This window comes from Ipomoea triloba, chromosome 4 (assembly GCF_003576645.1).
Source record: "Ipomoea triloba cultivar NCNSP0323 chromosome 4, ASM357664v1".
NCBI classification, from domain to species: domain Eukaryota; kingdom Viridiplantae; phylum Streptophyta; class Magnoliopsida; order Solanales; family Convolvulaceae; genus Ipomoea; species Ipomoea triloba.
This window is the reverse complement of record NC_044919.1, coordinates 10,663,950-10,689,051: the sequence shown is the minus strand read 5'-3', so window position 1 is coordinate 10,689,051 and position 25,102 is coordinate 10,663,950. Positions and strand designations below refer to the sequence as shown.

General features: G+C 34.2%; 2 protein-coding genes across 2 annotated transcripts; one reads left to right on the top strand and one right to left on the bottom strand.

Moving 5' to 3' along the window:
• The first annotated feature begins 11,660 nt into the window (after positions 1-11,660).
• Positions 11,661-13,584, top strand: LOC116015208 (UPF0481 protein At3g47200-like). The gene is made up of 2 exons (XM_031255233.1): positions 11,661-11,846; positions 11,960-13,584. The coding sequence occupies exon 2, from the start codon at positions 11,970-11,972 to the stop codon at positions 13,308-13,310; it is 1,341 nt and encodes a 446-aa protein (XP_031111093.1). The 5' UTR covers positions 11,661-11,846; positions 11,960-11,969; the 3' UTR covers positions 13,311-13,584.
• A 4,971-nt stretch (positions 13,585-18,555) lies between these two features.
• Positions 18,556-24,865, bottom strand: LOC116015778 (UPF0481 protein At3g47200-like). Its single transcript, XM_031255950.1, has 3 exons — positions 24,814-24,865; positions 21,351-22,597; positions 18,556-18,708 (listed from the first exon to the last, which is right to left on the bottom strand). Exons 1-3 carry the CDS (start codon positions 24,863-24,865, stop codon positions 18,556-18,558), a joined length of 1,452 nt encoding a protein of 483 aa, XP_031111810.1.
• Positions 24,866-25,102: the final 237 nt, after the last annotated feature.

The window sequence follows — 25,102 nt, the reverse complement described above, 5'->3', positions numbered from 1 at the left end:
TGTTGGATTGTCGGGGGACAGACAAGGCAGCCGAAAAACACAAAACAAATGATAGGGTTTCCAAAATCTGTCGTACGATTACATTGTGACACAAACCAGAGCTACTACCATCTTGATCGATCAAAGATCTACTTAAATAATATTTTTGTGAACGGATGAAGAAATTCTCAACAGAGGAGTTTTAATTTATTGTAAAATTCTCAATAAAACAATGTAATATTTATAACAGAGGTTCGATCTAGCTTCAACCTTAGCTTGTTGGGGATAAGCTAACCTATGCAACTATGTTACAGTACTATGTTAATTTAGCGTGGGGCACAAGTACGTGCACAATATATAGTATGCCTTGTCACGCATTGGTAAGAATGTAAGATCTATTGCTGGCTTCTCGGTCCTTCCTCTATTTTAATACCTTCGAACCTAGGCCAATCAAATAAAAACAAAAGTAGCCGTACATTTTATTCCATTTCACCTATAAATAATCATTTGATTTGTCGTGTTGATCCCTAGACTCCAAACACAAACAAACAAAATCATTCAAAGGGAAGACTACATTATTCATCACTTTTATTTCAGCTCCTATTTTCTGGATCAGTCTTTTAATTTTGTCTGTAATGTGCAACAGAGCCATGAAGATGTGGAGTTTTTCCAGATCCACGATCCCTTTCAGTATATAAATGAGCACTCCAGTTTGTCTAAACACATAACATTCATCTCTTCTCTTCATGCCATCTTCTTCATTTCATTTCATTTCATTTCGGGAATTGATTTGTCAAAGGTGGAAGACGAAAATGCTCATCCACTTTGAGCAACTCGAAATCGACTATATCCTTCTTCATGATCCAGCACTATATCAAGCTTCTGCTTCAACCACTCCAGTGCAGCCTTCTCAGTTAGACTCCCATCTAACTATTTTTGATGCAACACCTGATCCAAAGGCAACTGCAACCAAGTTGCCTACTTTATCTGAAGAAACTCGTACCAAGTACGAGAAAGACAACAAATATGCTCGTGCTACCCTAGTACTACACATGGTCGATGCCCTGTTCGACATCTTTTCTGTGCACAAATCTGCAAAAACTATTTGGGACCTACTGCATAAGAAGTATGGTGCTGATGACGTTGGCACGCAGTTGGTCGCTGGCTGAACTTTAAGATGACAGACACTAAGCCTATCCTGGAACAAGTTCATGAGTACAAAAACCTCATAGTGGACATGGTGGTAGAAGGCGCACAAGTAAACGATGTATTCCTATCGGATGCCTTAATAGAGAAGTTGCCCGAGTCTTGGTTAGATTTCCAGAATAAACTGAGGCACGGAACGAGGGAATACTCCTTGGAGCAACTGGCGGAATCAATCAACATTGAAGCAGCAATTCGTCAAAACAGGTCTGTTACTTTTCCTAGGAACTTTAAAACTGACAATAATAAAAGTCATTTCAAGAACAACAAGATTCATAAAAAGGGCAAAGGAGGTGGATGCTTTGTTTGCGGGAAATAAGGACACCGTGCTGCTCAATGATATCATCGCAAAGGGATTCCCAATTAGAATCCACAGAACCCAAGTCATGAGGAGCCCAGGAACCAAGCCAATCTAGTGGAGAAGGCGAAGGTAATTACAGTTGTAAAAACTGAGGCCAACATGGTTGACGATCTAGAAGAATGGCAAGTGGACACCGGAGCCTCCCGCCACTTCTATATCGGAAAATGGAGTTAGGCAACATCCATGCAGCAGCCAAATTAGGAAGTTGCCAACTTTGAACAAGAATGTTAGGTAGCCAAACTTTGTTGAACAAAATATTTATTGTTTGGTCCTTACATTTTAGGCTAATTACAAAATGACCCCAAATCTACAACTATAAATAGGGAGGTCATTTGTCATTCTAGTCATCCCAAATCATTCTATTCTTCCCTCATATACTAGAGATATTAGAGAGTTTGTTGAGTGTATTTCTCCTTCCTAGCAAGAGAGAATTATCCTTGTTTTCTCCTTGTTAGTTAGAGAGTGGTTGTAACTCCTATTTTCTCATAGTGAAATTCTTCTACCCTTGCCCGTGGTTTTTACCCTAATTTGTTTAGGGGTTTTCCACGTAAAATCTGTGCCTCATTTATTTGTCTTTCTCAAATTATTGTTGCAATCTGATCTATCCCACTTCCGCGGGCGCAACAATTGGTATCAGAGCCTTCAGATATATTGTTCAGAATTTGTTTCAAGAACAATATGGCAGCGAAATTTGAGATTGAAAAATACAATGGGAAAAATTTCTCATTGTGGAAATTGAAGGTGAAGGCTATCCTGAGGAAAGACAACTGTCTAGCAGCTATCAGTGAAAGGCCGGTGGATTTTACTGATGACAAAAAATGGAGCGAGATGAACGAGGATGCTATGGCGGATCTATACCTATCAATAGCAGATGGAGTATTGTCAAGCATCGAGGAGAAGAAGACGGCCAAGGAGATTTGGGATCACCTCAACCGGTTGTACGAGGCCAAGTCACTGCACAACAAAATTTTCCTTAAGAGGAAATTATATACTCTTCGTATGTCAGAATCTACTTCAGTGACGGAACACTTAAATACGCTGAATACTCTATTTTCCCAGCTTACATCTCTAAGCTGTAAAATAGAGCCACAGGAGCGTGCGAAATTTCTACTTCAGAGTCTACCTGATTCGTATGATCAACTCATCATCAACTTAACAAACAACATCCTTACAGACTATCTAGTCTTCGATGATGTTGCAGCTGCGGTTCTTGAAGAAGAAAGTCGGCGCAAGAACAAGGAGGACAGACAAGTCAATCTGCAACAGGCAGAGGCGTTAACGGTGATGAGAGGAAGGTCAACAGAACGTGGCCAAAGCAGTGGTCGTGGTAGATCAAAATCAAGTAAGAAGAATTTAAAGTGTTACAACTGTGGAAAGAAGGGTCACCTGAAGAAAGATTGTTGGAATTTACCTCAAAATTCCAATCCTCAAGGAAATGTTGCAAGTACCTCGGATGATGGAAGTGCTCTCTGTTGTGAAGCATCAATAGCCAGGGAAGGCAGAAAAAGGTTCGCGGATATATGGCTCATAGACTCAGGAGCCATATATCACATGACCTCAAGGAAAGAATGGTTCCATCATTATGAACCAATCTCAGGAGGATCTGTGTACAGCTGCGACGATCATGCCTTGGAGATTATTGGCATTGGAACCATCAAGCTGAAGATGTACGATGGAACAGTCCAAACTGTTCAGGATGTGCGGCACGTGAAGGGCCTGAAGAAAAATCTATTATCCTATGGAATATTGGATAATAGTGCAACCAAGATTGAAACACAGAAAGGAGTCATGAAGATTTTCCAAGGAGCGCTTGTGGTGATGAAAGGGGAGAAGATAGCTGCAAATCTATACATGCTGAAGGGAGAGACTTTGCAAGAAGCAGAGGCATCGGTTGCCGCATGTAGTCCAGACTCTACGCTGCTATGGCATCAGAAACTTGGGCACATGTCAGAACAAGGAATGAAGATTCTTGTGGAGCAAAAGCTACTTCCGGGGTTAACAAAGGTATCACTTCCTTTGTGTGAGCATTGTATAACAAGTAAGCAGCACCGTCTTAAATTCAGCACATCAAATTCTAGAGGCAAGGTTGTTCTAGAATTGGTTCACTCTGATGTGTGGCAAGCACCGGTTCCATCCCTAGGAGGGGCAAAGTATTTTGTCTCATTCATCGACGATTACTCTAGGAGATGCTGGGTGTACCCTATCAAGAGAAAGTCAGATGTGTTTGCGACTTTCAAAGCCTTCAAAGCACGGGTGGAACTTGATTCCGGGAAGAAGATCAAGTGTTTCAGGACAGATAATGGAGGGGAATATACAAGTGAGGAATTTGATGACTTCTGCAAGAAGGAAGGCATCAAAAGGCAGTTCACGGTGGCATACACTCCTCAACAAAATGGAGTGGCAGAGCGGATGAACAGAACCTTGCTGGAAAGGACAAGAGCAATGTTGAGGGCTGCGGGCTTAGAAAAATCATTCTGGACAGAAGCAGTCAATACCGCCTGTTATTTGGTTAATCGAGCTCCATCAACTGCAATCGAGCTGAAGACACCAATGGAGATGTGGACTGGTAAGCCAGTTAATTATTCAGACCTCCATATATTTGGGAGCATTGTTTATGCAATGTTCAATGCCCAAGAAATTACAAAGTTGGATCCAAAGTCCAGGAGATGTATATTCTTGGGGTATGCTGATGGAGTAAAGGGGTATCGCTTGTGGGATCCCACTGCCCACAAAGTTGTCATCAGCAGGGATGTTATCTTTGTAGAGGACAGGCTACAAAGAGGAGAAGTTGATGATAGCACGGAAAAGGAAAAGCTAGAAACTACTCAAATACAGGTAGAGGAGGAATTTGAACAAGATTCTTCTGAAGCAGAACCGGCGCACGAGGAATCAGAACCAGAACCAGAAAGCTCTGGAGCTCCAACAACTCGTCAATCAGACCGTGAGAGAAGACGTCCCACTTGGCACTCAGATTATGTTATGGAAGGGAATGTTGCATACTGCCTTCTAACAGAGGATGGTGAGCCATCAACCTTTCAGGAGGCGATAAACAGCTCAGATGTTTCTCAATGGACGGCAGCAATGCAGGAAGAAATAGAAGCTCTCCATAAAAATAATACATGGGAACTTGTGCCACTACCACGAGGAAGGAAGCCAATTGGTAACAAATGGGTCTTCAAAATCAAAAGGAATGGTGACGATCAAGTGGAGCGGTATCGTGCAAGACTGGTGGTGAAGGGATATGCTCAGAAAGAAGGTATTGATTTCAATGAAATATTTTCACCTGTGGTTCGACTAACAACAGTTCGTGTAGTTTTGGCGATGTGTGCTACATTCAACTTACATCTAGAGCAGCTAGATGTGAAAACGATTTTTCTTCATGGAGATCTTGAAGAAGAGATATATATGCTCCAGCCTGAAGGATTTGAAGACAAAGAGAATCAGAACTTGGTTTGCAGGTTGAACAAATCTCTATACGGTTTAAAGCAGGCGCCAAGGTGTTGGTATAAGAGATTTGATTCCTTCATCATGTGCCTTGGATACAACAGACTGAATGCAGACCCGTGTGCATATTTCAAGAGGTTTGGAAAAGATAACTTTGTTATATTGCTGTTGTATGTAGATGACATGTTGGTCGCAGGCCCCAAGAAAGATCACATTGATGAATTGAAGGCACAACTGGCTAGGGAATTCGAAATGAAGGACTTGGGACCAGCAAACAAGATTCTAGGGATGCAAATTCACCGAGACAGAGGTAATAGGAAGATTTGGCTTTCTCAAAAGAATTATTTAAAGAAAATCTTGTCACGTTTCAGCATGCAAGATTGTAAGCCAATTTCTACCCCTCTTCCTATTAATCTCAAAGTATCCTCAAGTATGAGTCCTAGCAATGAAGAAGGGAGGATGGAGATGTCTCGAGTACCGTATGCATCAGCGGTGGGGAGTCTAATGTTCGCTATGATATGTACAAGACCAGACATTGCGCAAGCAGTGGGAGTAGTTAGTCGGTACATGGCGAATCCAGGCAGAGAGCATTGGAACTGTGTGAAGAGGATCCTAAGATACATCAAGGGGACCTCAGATGTTGCATTATGTTATGGAGGATCAGACTTTATTATCAACGGGTATGTGGATTCTGACTATGCAGGGGATTTGGATAAAAGTAAATCTACGACAGGATATGTGTTCAAAGTTGCTGGTGGAGCTGTAAGCTGGGTTTCAAAACTGCAAGCAATTGTGGCTACGTCAACAACAGAAGCAGAATACGTAGCAGCTACACAAGCCAGCAAAGAAGCAATTTGGTTGAAAATGCTATTGGAGGAGCTCGGGCACAAACAAGAGTTTGTCTCTTTGTTTTGTGACAGTCAGAGTGCCTTGCATCTAGCAAGGAATCCTGCATTTCATTCAAGGACGAAACACATACGAGTGCAGTACCATTTCATCCGAGAGAAGGTGGAAGAAGGGACAGTAGATTTGCAGAAAATCCATACCACGGACAACGTAGCAGATTTCCTAACAAAGGTAATCAATGTTGATAAGTTTACTTGGTGTCGATCTTCCTGTGGCCTGATAGAGACGTAAGCGACATGGAAAGTGCAAGGTAGAAAGAATGGTGTGAAGATATGATTGTTACAATCTGATCTTCAAGTGGGAGATTATCGGCAAATGGAGTTAGGCAACATCCATGCAGCAGCCAAATTAGGAAGTTGCCAACTTTGAACAAGAATGTTAGGTAGCCAAACTTTGTTGAACAAAATATTTATTGTTTGGTCCTTACATTTTAGGCTAATTACAAAATGACCCCAAATCTACAACTATAAATAGGGAGGTCATTTGTCATTCTTGTCATCCCAAATCATTCTATTCTTCCCTCATATACTAGAGATATTAGAGAGTTTGTTGAGTGTATTTCTCTTTCCTAGCAAGAGAGAATTATCCTTGTTTTCTCCTTGTTAGTTAGAGAGTGGTTGTAACTCCTATTTTCTCATAGTGAAATTCTTTTACCCTTGCCCGTGGTTTTTACCCTAATTTGTTTAGGGGTTTTCCACGTAAAATCTATGCCTCATTTATTTTTCTTTCTCAAATTATTGTTGCAATCTGATCTATCCCACTTCCGCGGGCGCAACATTCTATGCAAACAGAGATCTATTCAAAGAATTCGAGCTAGCAACTGAAAGGGAACAAGTGTTCATGACAAATTCCAGTGCCTCCGAGGTAAGAGGTAGAGGTGAAGGAAAATAGAACTTTTGCTATTTTTTGTGAAAAAGTTACTTTTACAAAATGTGTTATATACCCCCTCCCTTAGTAGAAACTTAATCTCTGGAGCCTTGCTGAACAAGGTTGAAATTAAGTTAGTTTTTTAGTCTGATCGCCTGGTCATGACTCGTCGAGAGGAATATACTACGAAGGGATAACACGTGGTGCATTGCTTGTGTCGGATGTCACTGTCCTTAGAGGTCCCCCTCTGACCATTTATGAATATTTTATTCCAAACTGACATGGCCAAATAATAATAATGCTTCTTCTTCTTCTTACGTTGTTGTATCTGTTAATGTTTAGGATGGTAGATTAGGACACGTTGGCTCAAAGTGTTTAAACAGATTAAAGAATATGGATTTGTTGCCAAATCGTCTGACGAATGACTTAGTATTCTCAATGTGAAATATGTGCTGAAGTCAAATTTGGTAGAAAGTGTTTCTTTGCCGTAATCAATCGCACTACTAATGTCCTAGATTTAAGTCACACTGATTTAGCAAATTTCAAAAGCACTAAAAGTAGAGGTGGAAAACGTTGTTATATTACATTTATTGATGATTCCTCATGTTACTAAAATTTATCTTTTGAAAACTAGACGAAGCTCAACAAAAGTTTTTTATTTTTAAATCAGATGTAGAAAATCAAATATCTAAAATGAATAAGGATCAAATTGGCCACTGAACAAAATGTGAAAGTGCAAACACTCAACACTCCAAATGTATGCAATTTCACATGATAGCAGGTTAACACCCCATCTAGCAGGTTGCATGTTGACATGGGAAATGACTTGACATTTTTTTTATTTTCTTTTCATTTATTTTTTTATTCCTTTTCCTACATAAAATCTGTTGCATTCCACTATGTACTAGGCAAATTAGACAAACTACGCTTCAATCATTCTTTCAAAAAAAAATAGAAGAGCTTTAATCAGAAATCTCCAAATCAATTGTGAAATTGTCAAATCACGCCTAAAATTCCTATTTGTTTTGTTATTGCTTCAGGGTTTCATCATATTGAAGTTTATCAGTTCGTAGCTTCATCAATTTGTGGTTTCAATTTCTTATAGCTCGTTTGGTTCGCTGAAAAAATATTTGAAGGGTGTATATATATATACAAAAGAACTATAGAAGTTATTCTTATAATAACAAAAGTATATATATATATATATATATATATATAGTATTATATAAAAACATGAAGAAGAATTATAGAAGAAACCTTTTGTCAAATTATAATTTGATCCTCGACTATAGAGTATTACTTAATTTAGTCATTGATTTTGAAAATTACCCAATTTGATCCTCTGACTTTTAAAATGGCACAACAGATTGATAACTTTGCCCTTCAATTTAACTAGCTTTCGAATGATATTCTAAAGAAGGGCCAAATTGAATGTGATTTTAAAAGTCAGAGAATCAAATTGGGTAGTTTTTCAAAGTCATGGACTAAATTAGGTAATACTCTATAGTTTAGAGACCAAAATAGCTATTCACACACACACATAGGGACAAGATCAAATGAGAACATCCTCATGTAAAAGGAGAGGATTGATCTTAGCTTCCCATTTGAGTTCATCAATTGTTGAGAATTTTAGAAAAATATACGGAGTCAATTTTAATTTATAATTATAGAAAACTTTCAAGTTTAATTTTCAATATTTATAAAGAGAACTCCACGGTTTTTTCCTTATATTCTAGCAATTCTCAAATGCTGATCTACCATGGATCATTCCACTTAATCATCAAAACTCTTTATATATATATATATATATATATATATATATATATATATATATATATATTTATTTATTTATTTATTTATTTATTTATAACGTCACACTCAAGTGATAACGGATGCTCAGGAGAGGAATGAGAACCAATCGTAGTCGTTCATTTGTCAAGATCTAACAGATCATATGTAATTTTTTTAAAAAATACAGTGGTGTTTTTGTAAATAACTCAAACTTTGGTGTAAATAAGATGTGTTAAAAGTGCAACTGTGCAAGTTAAATGTGCAAGTAAAATCACTTAAAAGTGCAATTATTTTCACTTAATAATGCAAGTAATTTACTCTTTCACATTGGCACATATAATGAATTAATGATAACGTCTTTCACATTGGTACAGTTAATGATAACATTTGGTGGAACTAATGATAACGTTAATTGCACTTAATATTGTTGCTCAGTGTACATTATTTGTTACACTTTTAATACATTTTACTTGCACTTTTGACACAATTTTACTTGCACTTCAAAGTTCAATTATTTAAGAAAATGCCGCCGCGTTTTTTTTAAAATGGTGTTTCTAATCCATTAGATTTGGATAGATGAATGGTTGCGATGAATTCTCATTCCTCTCATGGGCATATGGTTATCACTTGATCTGTCTCATATATATATATATATATATATAGGTCCAGGGTCATGTGTAAAAGACTTCCCAGATAAAAAATAGGATGAGATTTAAGCCGTTGATCTTGACATTTAAAATAAAATTTATACGTAAGCTTCAATCTCTTTCTAGTTTAACTACAGTTTATAGTTTAAGATATGTATGTTTAAAGCTTAAGGTGCGCCACTTTCTAGTTTAAGGTGCATCAGTTTAACTCTTGAGGTGGGTATATTTAAAGTTAAGGTGCATTATTTTTCAGCTTTTAAGGTACATAAGTTCGAAGCTTAAGGTGCATCAGTTCGAGAAACTTGATCATTCGCATCCATGCATGTTGCTATGAAGCGCGTTTTTTTTTATTTAAATTTTTCTTTATTTTGAGTCATTGATCTAGATTATATTAACAGTTCAGATCTCACACTATTTTTCACGTGAACTATATATATATATAAAGAGTCTTTATTTTAACCTTTCTTGAGCTTATAAAATAATAAGACCGACATCAACCAGTCGAACTGACCGCATTAACTTCCCTATGTTGGAGTGGATCCCCTTCATATAATCTAAAATTTGAAACTCTCCCGCTAGAAGAAATTAAAGTATGCTACATTTCGATATAATTACAGTTTTATTCGATAATATAAAACACAAATGTGAAACTGTTATTCAGTATCAGTTCATATACACTGCAGTTACATTTCAACACAACTATAGTTACATTTCGATATAACTACACTTTCATTCGATAATATAAAAATAAATGTAAAACACTATCTTTTGAGATGACATGTAGTATTAGTGACCACGGTCCACGGTATAACGACTGATAAAAGATTAGGATAAGAATAAAAATTTTAAGAATACGAAAATAAAACATTAAATAATAAGAATAAAACCTAGCATGTCTGTCCACCATGTTGGGGGAGTTCAGCTGTTGGCTAATCCCCTCCATCAGGCCATCCAAAAAATTTTATTATTTGTAGCTATATATAATTTGAGTAGGTGCTATATATAATTTATTTCTTGTTTATGTTTTCGGGTCTCCCTCCATGTGATCCATAATAATAAAATAATTGGGGAAAGAATAATAATAATCAAATAATTTGTTCTAAAATAGTGACCAAGTGGATACAATATGATTTTCTGATTTTTATATCAAAAAGTTATAAGTTTAATTTTTGCTAGCACTCTCCTGGTTAGGCCCGTTCATCCTAATAGGCTAATACTACTTACTTCTCTTGTGTTACGTTGTTTCTAAGCTATTATATATGTTGGTACAAAAATTATGATTTTAGCATTTATACTAATATTGGTTGACATAGGTTAATTATGTTGATCATGAACCACATTGGTATGGGTTGTGTTGTGTAAGCATGTGTACGTGCATGGTGTATGTGAGGTATAAAACAAATGAGAATGCAAAACATACAAAAAAAAAAAAAACAATTCAAAAACAAAAACAAAAACAAAAATGGAACATGTACAGTACGAGAGGTATGGATGAAGGCCGGTTTAAATCTTGACAAATGGAACATGTGCAGTGCGTGAGAACATGGGAAGTGCTAAAACAAAAAAAGGGGGGAGAAGTTCGATCTGTACGCGATACATGGGGCTAATGGTGACTAAAATCAAGGGAATCAAGTAGAGTACTTTACTATAAATACAGGATTTGTGTAAGAGTTTAGGTATTTTTAAGGTACAGAATTACATAACATAAGACACAAAAACGCATAACACGACAGAAAAACGCATATCACAAGACACAAAAGCGCATGTTATATTTATTTTATTTCAGGTATAAAATCCATACGCTTAAGATACCAAATTGCATAACATGAGACACAACAACACATAACACATACAAGACACATCCACATGCCTTACAGTAAAATAAAATTAAAAAAAAAACTGTAATGTGAATTGAACAATAAATTATCGTCGTCAAAATTAAAATTCAAAACTAGTACGTCGTTTAGGACCAAGGTCCACGGTAACGATTGACAAACTATTGTGTGTACCATGGCCTATATAACTGTGCAGACCATGATCCATAGAGCTGTATGGACTATGAACATAAAGTACACTTTTAATATACTAAAAGTACATTTTATTTTTTTACTGAAAATATAATATTTTTTTTGGTAAATTTACCATCCACGTTCGCTCCAAGAGGCATAGGAGCTAGCCCCAGGGGGATCGTCACTTGTGGGAATTGAACTACCCCGTTGGGTTTGAAAATATAATATTTTAGTATATATAAAATAATATAATTTCAATATTTAAATAATATTCTTTTAAATAATAATTTTTAGTATATTAAAAATACACTGGTACATATAATAATGATTGATAACGATTAGTGGCGTGAATTCGTAGGCTTTTAGCGCGGTCCAATGGTTGGCTAAACAAATGGTACATTTGAAAATTCAGTGGTCTCTAAATGGAATAAAATATTAGAACACTTTTAATAAAAAAATAAATCCTGTCCTCATCTCAAGTTTTGTTGAAATGAAGTCGTTCATCGGATCCGTTTACTTGTCGTGTTTTCCTCTGTTGGTGTAAGCAACTTTGCGCTGCCTGAAAATTCAGACTTCAATTCTTCGCCTATGGTGGTTTGGTTAAGTTTCACACAATCGCTCACCATTTTGATATCACAGGTACGTGTTTGGATATCCCCCCTACTAGTTGGGTTATACTCATACAACGATTATCAATCTATTGTTAGCTTATGATGTGTTGTACATACCCCCTTTAATTATGTTTCAAGTAGATCAGATGAGATGAGAGGCACACAAGCAACTACCACGAGTTACAAAGAAAATGATGAGGACTATGTTAAGAAAATCCTTGATGGGGTTGACAAGTACGGGGTTAGATCACAATCTGAAACTTGTATGTGTAGAGTTCATGAACAATTACGCAAAGTAAACAAGAAAGCCTATGTACCAGAGGTTGTGGCAATCGGTCCTTATCATCGTGGTAAGGATAGCTTGAAATGGATGGAGAAACAAAAGTTTCGTTACCTGTATTTGCTTCTTAAATGCTCTCCACTTTCATTAAACCAATATGTAGAAGCCATATCCGATCTAATTCCAACTCTGTTTGAATCCTATGATGATCAGCCTGCAATGGACAAAGGACGTCTTGTAGAAATGGTTGTTGTAGACGGGTGCTTTATAGTACAACTAGTTCGCAAATTCAGTATGCCTGAATTGAGAGAGGAGAATGATCCCATCTTCAAAATGTACTGGGTTTTGAGTAGTTTGCAGCGTGATTTAATGTTGTTTGAGAATCAAATCCCATTCCAGATTTTATGCAGGCTGTTTGACTTGATTGAGATCCCAAACCGGTATGACAGGCTCATCTTTCTGGTGTTCAAATTTTTCAGTAATTTATTCCCGGGGCAAGTTTCTGGACAGTGGATTAATCAAATCTCATCAGCTCCAAGGATAAAGCATCTCCTAGAATTGGTACACCAGATGTGGTTACCACCTGTAGAAATGTTACCATCACCACCACCACCACCTCCACAACCACCACCACCGTCACGCCCTGTTCCCCGGCGCAGATTTCATTCTGCCACGGATCTCCTGGACAACGGGGTGAGGTTCAAAAGGCTGGAGAAAGCCAATCAACTTAGCATAAAATTCAAACACGGGGTCCTTTGGATCCCGCCGCTAATCATGGAGGAGCGAACGGAATCATTCCTGAGAAATCTGATGGCGTTCGAGCAATACTCCACAAATCACAACTACCTAGTTGTTACGGCCTACGTTAAATTCCTAGATTTCCTCATCGACTCCCCCGGAGACGTGGAAGTGCTTACGAAGTACGGGGTTATCGATAACTGGCTGGGCGACAGCCGAGAGGTGCACCGCATGTTTAAGAAGATCAACAGTTTCATTACCATCCACAGCGCCGAATACCCCTTTGCCCACCTCTACGACCAACTCAATGACTACTGCAGTCAAAGCGTGGGCGGGAAGATCGCCAGAATGAGACGAAGCCTTTTCCGCGGTTCGCTAGCGCTCCTCTGGCTCGCCGCCGTGTTTACGTTACTTCTCTCTGTCCTAGTTGTTACCACCACGCAAACTGTGTACACTGCCCGCACCGCAAACTGATGGAGGGAGGAGAGGCTGTTACACTCGCCCACCCCACACCATCAGCCTGGTCTGGTAAGATTCCATCTGATCTTTCGTTACAAATTTCATTTCTGTCACCAGTTGAACTGCCTATACACACAAGGTAAGTCGTTTCTTTCATCTATTAAATCAGCATGTGTCATGTTAAATTCTAGTTTTTGTGTTATTTTGTATTTTTATTACACAATGTAATATATATAATCACAATGAATAAAATGTATCAATTCATCTATTACAATCTTTTACATGGTAATTTTGGTCCGAAATTGAATTTCGATCTACTCGTTGACAGATCTCAAGTATAAATTACAATATTTAAAATCTTTTAATATTGATTGCAAACTTTTTATTTTTTAATGTCTTAACTAGCTAGGTAGAAATTAAATATTAGGCCTTCTAAAATTTGGTGGCCGTGCTGTAGCCCAGCTTGCACAGCCCAAAATCCGACCATGTTTGTTACTTATAAGAAAAATGTAATACTTTTAAATCAAAATGTAAAAATATTACATTTTTCTTCAAAAATACTACGTTCTGCCATATAAGTACTGTCTCACGAACAAGAATAAGTGATATGGTCTCACACAAGTTTTTGCTTAAAATAAATTATTAAAGAAAAACAAATAAACCATGAAATCTTGTCGTAAAGAACAATAGAGTGAAGTATCGTGGAAAATGATGATCCTATATAAGAACGTAGTCTTTAATTTCCACGAAATTAAAAACAAAGCCTGGTTGGTGTGACAGATGAGAGAGATATAGCAACCTATGAATTTCAAATTCATTAAGCCATTTAAATTTAGTTGCTCTACCGTCACGGATTAGGCAAGATTATGAAAGCCTGCAATCACGCATGTCTATTGACGACTTTGGCCAGCATGTTCTTTGATGCTTCACAGATTTAATATAGACTTACGCAATGAATTTACGCCAGCTTTAATATTAAATATTGAGAAATGTTATTTTCACCAAACAGAGGCAACTTTAAATTAAGGGTGTGTTTTTTTTTTTAGTACTACTGACGCTGTTACAATGTAGTATCTGTTCATAGCTACTTTCTCAATCTACTGAAGTACAAAGAATTAACAAAGAAACAATTGCCTCCACTGAGGCTCGAACTTACTTCCATCATTTATGTGGGAGTGCAAACCGGGACACCGAGTGTCACTAGACCGCAAGGTCTTTGGCAAGGGTGTGTTTAGAAACTCGAAAAATAATTTTTGAAAAATATTTTTTCGGATTTTAATGTTTGGTAATGAAGAAAATACTAAAGTCAATGAAAATTGATTTCCTACCAAAGAAAAACAAAGTCAATTTTTTGAAAAATGACTTCCCTTTTTTTTGGGAGAAGTCATTTTTCAGTTGTCACACCCCAATAGTCAGGCCCTCTTTGGTAAATAATTGGCTTATCAGTCAATTTTGGCCTATTTGACTATTATTAGTTGTTTGACTTGGTTAAAAAATCAATATAAGTGTTTGGTTAATAAGCTTTTTGTAACTCCAAAATACTAAATTTCAAAAGACTACTCAAAGCAACCTTTTCAATTAGCCTTTTGATAAAAGAAATTATACCAAATAGTTATCAGCTAACAGCTAATTTACCAAACACTTTTCTACAATCAACTAATATTATCAATTAATTATACCTTCTAACCCAATCAGCTAACAGTCATTTACCAAACATGCATGGCCATTGTGTTTGATGGGGTTATAAGATAATAGCAGATTTAAAATTCTTAAAACTAACAAAAAAATTTGACAACTTTGTTAGCTAAGGGAATGAAAGCGTTACTCCATTAAAAATTTGAGAACTAAAAGTGATCATGCTTATAACATAAGAATTGAGTCTATTGTTACAAAAATGCAATTTTGCATTCTAATACTTCGTAAATAATGCTCTACACTCAGTAAGTTAATTTAGTTCTTAAAGTAGTCCACAAAAAAAAAAAGTATTAAAATATTACATATCCTAATATTAACAAACTGAGAACACGGGTTTTTTTAATGGTTTAGTAAGCATTATTTTGAAGAAGATATTAAAATTTGAAATTCGGCTGAAGCAATGTAGGGATTATGCCCAAAATGGTATATTCTTTGTGCGCACTAATATTTGACTATGTTTGTTGCGTCATTGAATTATCGAGAGGAGAAGAACTACAAACAGTGGCTTAAGATTACAGTTTTGAAATGTAACAAAGGGTAATTTCGACAAAAACTCATATCATGGGAGTTGGGACTACCAATTACCAAATGTACTTTTTTATTAATTAATTATATATATGCGATTGAAAAGATAATGAGATTACAATAATTTAAGATGGCTTCTTCCTTATTGTAAAAGTTGTCCAAATGTCATTGTTTATTTATTCATTTTGGTATGGAATATGCCAAGAAGAAACAGTCTGTTTATAATACTCCATAATAAAGAATATTTCATGATAAAGAAACGATAGATGCCTGCACTAGCATTTCTTAATCGTTTTTTATACGTTCTTCCGGTAGGTGGTGTTAGTATATAATTGAATAAGTCCATTATTGGAAAGAGAATTATATTATATTGGGATAGATTTCAAAAACAAAATATTGCATTGGGATAGTGCTGGAGGAAGAGACAAAACTTTTTTATTTCTTTTTGCATTTAATAATAATTTAGAAAAGATAGAAAATTTTCACTTTTTGTAAAAAGTTGTAAAGTAATAATAATTTAAGGATTATAACTTCATATTTTACTGATTTTTTTTTAAATACTCATGATTCTTTATAAAGTAGTATCTATCATATAATTTCTCAAACATTTTTAGTTTAAAAAAAATTAAGCTCCCACCATGAAATTCGAACTTATGACCACTCATTTGAAATGGTAACGGGATGCCTTGATTCTAAAAGGATTAATGAATATGTTTATCATTGGATGATTGAAGTCATTTAAACTAGCTATCTCAGTTGGTCTCTCGATCCTTATCTACAATGACTCGAGCAATAGATCCCGAGTGAGCTCACCTCACCTCACAAACTTGAAAAATTAGTTACAACTACCTAATATTTATTGAAAAAAACAGTTAACTTAAGATTTAAAGTGGATATTTTATTGTATAATTTTCAGTAGGGTTATTTTAATTTGGGTCGAATTAAAGTTAATTTAAATTGTACAAATTGAGAGAACAGATTTGATATATTATAAAACAAAGTGTGGTTACTATGAGATCAGAGTCTCAAACTCCTATTCACTCGTTGAAATAGTGACTCCTATACAAGTAAGGATATCATATATGCATGCTTTAATGATTTAAATGTCGGTTAATATGGGTGAAGTACGTAGAGTACTCAAAAAAAATTACCTATGTAAGAGAGAGTGGAGCCGCTTCAACAAAAAAAAGTGTACGGGCTCATTTGTGAAGGAGTCATTATTTCCGACACACGTGCATAGGAACTTAATAAAGATTTAGAGGCTCCAATGTAAGATTATCATCGTGTGCACCCAATCTGACCGTGCCTTGTGTTTGTCTAAAAGTTGATAACCTAGACAAGCTAGCACAACGTAACCCGTGTTGATTTGAGCAATATAAGTTTTCGAAACCGGGGAGCAGTATAAGTTTCAGAAACTTCGCACGGGTACTATTTTCAACTTCTACTGCAAGCACGAGGTTTGAGAATACTTTGTAATATTTTTCCTAATAATATATATTATATATTACACCACTTGTTTCATTTTATCTGTCTTACTTAATATTCATTGATCAAACTAACTCTTTCTTCTTTATTTATTTTCTTTATTATTTTTTACTTATTTTTAAATTTTATTTTTTGTGTTTAATAGTACTTTTAGTGTAGTTTTTAAATATATAAATTTTGTATATTAATACTAAATTTAATATTATGAAAAATTGAATTAAAAATAACTTCAGTCAAGTCTCGTTAATCGAACTAGACACATAAAATGGGACGGAGGGAGTATATATTAAGAACTTAATTAAGTGGTACAAGTTGACTAGACTTACTAAGTAGTTTGGTTGGACCGAATAACTAGAAGTTGTTATTCAATCGGATCGGACCTTATGCCTAATATAAACTTGGATTGATGGGATACATGATATTCATTATATAGCACATACAGTTCACGATACTCATATTGCTCAGTAGACACCAATACACCATATAAGGTTCTAAGTATGTATGAATCAAATATGGAATACTTCCGCTTCTACTACTACGAGGTTAAATTTTCTCATAGATTATTTTGTATTATTAGATTATTTATATCTAACATACTTTTGTTGCTCTAAGGAACAACATTTAATGATATGTTGGAATTTGATAGAGAAAGTCAACAAAGAATATGGGATAACAAGTATCAAGTCTTTTTCTCTACTTTTGATATTTTTGTAAGCTTGGTTTGGAAATTTATATAATAATAGAAATTAATGTTTTAGATGTACTACCATAAAAATTTAAATAATATTTCGAGTTGTAGTTAACTTTTTGATTCTAAATAATTTTTTTTTTAAAGCCGGTAGTCCCTAGCTGGGGCTAGCCGGCTTTTGCTTCTTTTTTATTTTTTATTTAAAAATTATTAAAATCATTTTTAAAATACAAATTAATTTCAAAGTAGGACCTACGATACAAATTATAAAATTTTGCACTTAATTTCAGTCCAAGGAGTAGTAACATGCTAAACAAGTCATTTAGGACTGAATTGAACATTTTTGCCGGTTTAGGGGGCTTTAATTGAGGTTTTTTTTTTTTCTTAGGAGACTCAATTGCACTATCCACTATACTTAAGGGGCTAATTTGACACTTTTTTCTAGTAATTTCGAGAGACATCTGAAAGATACACGCAACCAACATGCAATATACTTAGATATTTCATAGTCTTACAATCCTACAAGAAGTTTTTAAACAAAGCAACTTAATAATTTCATTCATCTAATCTTCTTGTATTTCATAAGTTTAAATCTTGAACCTTGTTGCTTTTTCTGAGAAAGATTTAAAACTTATAAGAAAGTGATTACATGCCTGAAGATCTCATTTTCTCACTTCTCTCATATCTACATATTTTTCCAACAAGCTTAATTGTATATTTTGCTTACTTATGATTATATCTAGTACATTAAATTGTACTGGCAAGTTTGATAAAGGAAATAAATATTTACTTTTTACGCCGAGTGAGATGCATACTCACGCTGAGATTCACACCGTGAGTCTCAGCTTAAGTCCCTGATCAGAAACTCTACTGAGAACTCACGCTGACACTCATTATTTTAAAACTTCGTTTTCTCCCAAGATTAGCATCTGATCTTTTCTTGCTTGCTTGCTCATTGCTCGGTCCTTCCTTCCTTCCATCAAGATATGCCGAATTACGCATTGTTCCACCTTTATTTACCTAGCATTTGAGTAAAGAAAACAAACATAAATGAGCACAAATATGAGGTTATTTAATAACATATCAATCCTCATTGTCCTCGAGGATGGAACTATAAGTAATTAATAAAAAAAATTGGCTAAAATGTTATCCCGCACCATGAACTATATCGAATTTTTTGTACCGCATCCTGACCTTTCAAAACATATATTTCGATCCACCTACCAATTATTTTTTTCCATCTAAAACTTTTCACAGGTTACATACAGGTTAAAGGTAATAATACGACAAGGATTTTATTTTATTTCTTTTTTTTTTCTAGGCTCACGTTTTCCTCGCTCACAGTTTCTGACCCATAACCGGTTTATCCGTCAAGTCCTTTGCACATGCCGCCGTCCCTAAACTCCTCGTTTTCTAGCTAGTAGATGAAGAGCTTCATAGCTTCGCAGCTTGGAGATCAGGGAAGAAGACGGTGGGCGCTTTAGTAACAACATAAAAAATGCATAACAATAAGTACAAAATAAAGCAATATGACCAAACATGACCATGATTTTATTCCTATTAAATAAAACAATACAAAATTGAGTAATATTAAATAAAACAATATCTTGACCGCAACAACAGAATTTGCAGAATACAGAATTTGTAATGTAGAATTGTACAACGAATAGGAAAATAGAAAATAATCGCATCCTAAATATTGTAAGACTCTTTTGGGCGGGAAGCTTAAAGTGATGATTTTGTTTTTATATATAGTATAGAGTATAGATTGTAGTATAGGAATTGTAGAGGAATTGTAGTAGACGAATTGTATTAGAATTGTAGTATAGGAATTGTAGAATAGTAGACTTCATTTTGTAGTATTGGATTTCGTATCTTAATAGCAGATTTATTTTATACGAATTGTATTGGAATTGTAGTATAGGAATTGTATTGTTTTAATATTATTCTATTATTTTAATTGTTTTAATGTACAATATTTTGGGCGGGAAGGAAGATTTTGTTTTGGAGGATTTTGTTTTTATATATATAAAGATAAAGAATATAGATATATTGTATTGCAGGGAAAAATATATGTACTGTATTATTACGGTTAGTAATTTTAATGTAGAATTGTATTTCGAATAGGAACATAGGTAAGAATATATTTTATTAGGAATTGTATTAATTAACATATTTTAATGTACAATTGTATTACGAATAGATATTGTATTACCATATTTTATAATATTACGCAAACCTTAATAGTATAGGAGTGTTTTGGGCGCGAAGTTAAAGTTGAGGATATTGTTTTTATTAATAGTATAGATAGATTGTATTGCAGGGAAAAATATATGTACTGTATTATTACGATTAGTAATTTTAATTTAGAATTGTATTACGAATAGGAACGTGGATAAGAATATATTTTATTAGGAATTATATTAATTACCATATTTTAGTGTATAATTGTATTACGAATAGAAATTGTATTACCATATTTTACAATATTACGCAAACCTTAATAGTATAGGAGTATTTTGGGCGGGAAGTTAAAGTTGAGGATATTGTTTTTGTTAATAGTATAGATATAGATTATTATTATTATTCAATATTCAATTACTTATGCATGCACATCTTCTATATAATCTTGCAATTATATACTTTGAAGTACTTATTTAAAAAAATAAACATTAGCATTATCTTATTCGCACAATGCACGTGAAATACTAGTGTGTGTGTGTGTGTGTGTATATATATATATATATATATATATAAGAAAAAAAACAACTATTCAATCCATCAAACAAACTAAAAAAAAAATTCAATTCATAACATATTTAATTAACATATTATGTGTCCGTAAATAAATTGAAGACGCATAATTTGTTACCTGCAGACACATAATATGTTAATAATATATATGTGCCTAATATACTAACTTTAGACACATCATGTAATCAATTATAAATTAATTTTATATTAAGTAATTTTATTTTATTAGTATATAAATTGTGCAAACTAATTATACAAATAACAAATATTTTATCATAGTTTGTATTTAATTTTTGTGTATTCTAAAATATGTTATGAAATAAATTAAAGATGGAATGTTTTAATACAGTGTTTTATATTATCTATTTGTTTTAATCTTATCCATCCATTATAAAAGTACTTTCATGTTTTAAACATTTGGTTTGTATTTATTCTATTCCTTTCATGTATTGAGCATTTGATTTAATAAAATTGGTTCTTTCCTTTTAAAAGAATAGAAAAATACTTTTCTTTTATATTATATAATAACGGGTTCTTATAGCGGGTTATAAATGTGTTTGGGTAAACGAGTTCTTAATGAGTTTAATTGTTTGACCCGTTAAGACAGGAAACATAACGGTAAACCGATTAACGACCCGAGACACGTTAAAGATAAACAGTAATCTGTTATTTTCGTGTATGATTTCGTATGGTTTTAACCGATCTTGTCTATAATTATCAAGTTTAGTTGAGAAATGTCCGGATAGAAACAAGCAGGCTACTTAGTGGGTTTACTGATGGTGCTCTTTATTAAACTTATAGTTAAAAACAGCAAAGGCAAGCATAATAACAGTCAAAAAAATTCCCAAGGTAGCTAAAGTAATGGAAGCTATTCCCCAAGGATTACAATATGATTCCCACAATTTTGCCTTCCAATAGTTTCTCCTTTTGCTGCAATGCACATTTAATTGGTGGTAGATAGGACCATAGAGGGAGTTAGACTTCTCGGGATTCTCAATCGTGACACACTGATTTATTTGTGTAAACAAATCAACCACAGATTTTGAGTCGCCCAGCTTATTATCAAGTATTCCATTGTAACAAAGCAATTCCGCGTCTTCTTCTGACTCAATAAGGTTGCCTAAGAAGTCTACATAATTGGTCACAAAATTTCCCTTTGAAGCCTTGAAATACTGCTCGTACGCTATGAAATTCCTGAAGAATGTCTCTGTTCTTCCTTCAATGATCAATTGCTGAAATATCAATTTACGAAACTTTAGGCACTTCTCTGGAAAGTCAATAACAAATAAATTGCCAGGAGTCTTGCTTATCTTAAACACCACCGCATTCTCTATGATTCTTTTTGCCGAAAGAAACCTCCTGTTAAGGCTGCTTTCTTTCGAATCTGGAGGTAACTTGACAGTGGCGGCCCTTGATGTGGGAGGACTCCAGAAGCTGTGTATCAAGTCAAGTAAATGCTCGGCATGGTTTGCTTGAAAGCTTTCTGGTATTTTCACGGTCAATCCATGAAAAGCGTTACCAAAGAAGCGACAAGCAAGAAAAGCAAGCCTGTCGTATCTATTAGGATGCTCATCAATCAACTCAAACAATTTGCACAAAACTCTGAAAGGGAGCTGATTTTCAAGCAACAACAAATCACGTTGCAAGCTTGTACGCATCCAATCAACTTTGAAAATGGGATCGTCCTCACTTATCAACTCCGGCATGGAATCTTTTCGTAGCAACTGTATTATGAAACAACCATCTAAAAGCAGCATCTTCACAAATTGCTCGTCGTTAAGACTTAAAGATCCAACATACTTTTCTCGAGCTCCCTTTGCCACCTCTCTCAACTCTTGTAGGAAGTTTTTACAAATTTTTTCTTTAATATCATCGCTACCCTCGTCACCTCTGTCAAATGTGCCAACAATTCTTCCCCGCTTTGCTAGTAACTCTTTAGCTTCTTTTACTTTTGCATCAAATAGTTGGTTGAGGTATCGCAATTTGTGCTTCTCCATCGTGCTTAAGCTTTCCTTTCCCCAGTGATAAGGACCAATTGAAATGATTTCTGGTTCGTACGCCGTCTTATTCACATTTCTTAGGATGTCATGCACTCTGAAAATAGGACGTTCATATTCAGGGTCTCCAAGGTCCCCTAGCTCCTTCAATATTACCACTGAAACTTGAGATCATAAAAATTCAAATCAAAATCAATTAATAAATAAATAATGATCAAATAGGCCATTGAACTATACACCAATATGCAATTGATCAATTGAACTCAAAAACAAAACTACAATTAGGTCCTGGAACTATCTAAAATTATGCAATTAAACTAAAATTGAGATGCTTGATCCATTATTGTTGGCATGCATGTTGGTAAAAAATTTTAAAAATATTTTTAAGATTTTTAAAATAATTTTGAAGTAAATTAAATAAAAACCCAAATCCCAACCCATTCGTGCCTTTGTCTTGGGCCGAGAATCCAAGTCTTAGTCTCCGGCCAGAGACGAAAGACATTCCTTCATCTCTGGCCGATGGTGACTAAGAGCATCTACATTAGTGAATTTTAATGGGTTTTAAAAAAAAAAAAAACAAAACAAAACAAAAACCAAATGTTTTTTACACTAATGGGGAAGGTGATTTTTAGGTGGTTTTTATTACTAAGTGTTGGTTTTTAATGGGCCCACATGGAAAGAGAAAAGGAGAAAAACAAACAAAGCTTGCGCGTTGAGCGCAATATTCACTCCCAATAGGTGCGTGCATACCTTGTTGGGCGTGTAATACTAATTTTTTCACTTTTTTCTAAAAAAAATTATCATATTTGTTTTTATTTTTCCTTTAACTTTTTTTCTCTCCTTCATCTTTCTCTTAGTTTGCACATCAAAAACCTCAAAAAAGCTATAATAACTAATGAGATTGCTCTAAGGACTTCCTAAGTTGCCTTTGTCTCGAGCATGGAGACTAAGGACTTCCCTTCATCTCCAAATGAAACGAAGGATAGGTCTTTGTCTCCGACGACGAAGACGAAGTTTACTTCTTTTTCTTTTTTTTTAACTTAATAATAAATAAAATTAATATCCTTCAAAAATAAATAAATAAAATTAATACATAAAAAATATATATCATTAAAGAGCTCTAATGAAGATCTTTCAAATGACACCATACTGATATTTTAATTTTAATTTTTAAATTAACATACAATATATTAATTCACTAAATTAGGTTCATTTTTACAATACTACAAATTAATTTTCAATATAATACAAAATATTCATTTTATAAATATTGAGTACTATTGACTATGTTACAATGTAGTATTTGTTCATAGCTACTTTCTCAACCAAATGATCGAACTCACCCCCTCCCATGTGGGAGTGCAACCGAGTGCCACTAGACCACAAAGTCTTTAAGATTCAAAATATATTAATATGAGTATTATTCAAAATATATCAATATGACATTTTTAATAATATAATTTGTAACATTGATTTTATTTATACAAAAAAATAAAGAATAATATGTGTAAATGATAATAGGGAAATTAATGTCATTTTAATTAACCTATAATATTGTTATAATGAATTGTATACTTACAATACTATAATATTAAACCATGGTCAATATACTTTATAATGAATCATTGTACATGATATGATTTCAATTGTTATATAGTCAACCATGGTCTATAGTGTTATATATGTGGACCATGATCGTAAAATGAAACTGTAGTATAATTAAAATTATCCTTTAGTGTTGTGTTGCTAAAATGAAACTACTGTGTGAAAAATAAAACTAAAAAACATAGCTCATTTAACAACATATATATAGAAAGTGTAATATAATTAAAATGATACTTTAATGTTATTAAAATGAAACTAGTGTGTATGAAAAATGAAACTAAATTCCAGAACCATACAATAAATATATTGTCAAATGAACGTGGAGTGTGTAAAATAATACTTTAGCATTATTATAATTAAACTAGTGTGTGTGGAAAATGAAATTACAAAATAAAGTTCATACAATAATATATATTGTCAAATGAAATTGTAGCAGAATTAAAATGATACTTTGATATTATTATAATGAAACTAGTGTTTGGAAAATGAAACTAAAAAACATAGCAATATTTTCAAATGAAACTGAAGTGTAATTAATTAAAATGATACTTATTTCATGGACCACATTACTATATGGACTGTGGTCCACAATATAATTTGCCCTATAATTTGCCCGGCCCCAATGTTCGTAACAATAATTAAACTTGACATTATCATTAAAAATAAGTCTTTAGTGAAGTTTCTCTGTTATTATTTATAAGAGAAAATGCTTGATGTACCCCTATATATCATTAAAAAATGTAAGCTATAATTTAGGATTGATCTTTACCCTGGTTGTCCTGATTGCCTTGTCCCACGCCAAGCTGCGGTGTTACTCGCATATCTAACTGAAAAGCTAGTTGAAAGCTGATATCTGAAAATCGTGCATTGTTATTTGAATTTAGGATTCATCTTTACCCTGGTTGTTCTAGTTGTGGTGCATTTTAATACGTAAAATGCTGCATATTTTAGCACATATTTTCTAATATGTGTAAATAGTGAATGTTTATAATCTGACATGAGGCACGTTGTGGTGTATTTTTATACGTAGAATGATGCGTTTTATTACGTATGTTGAT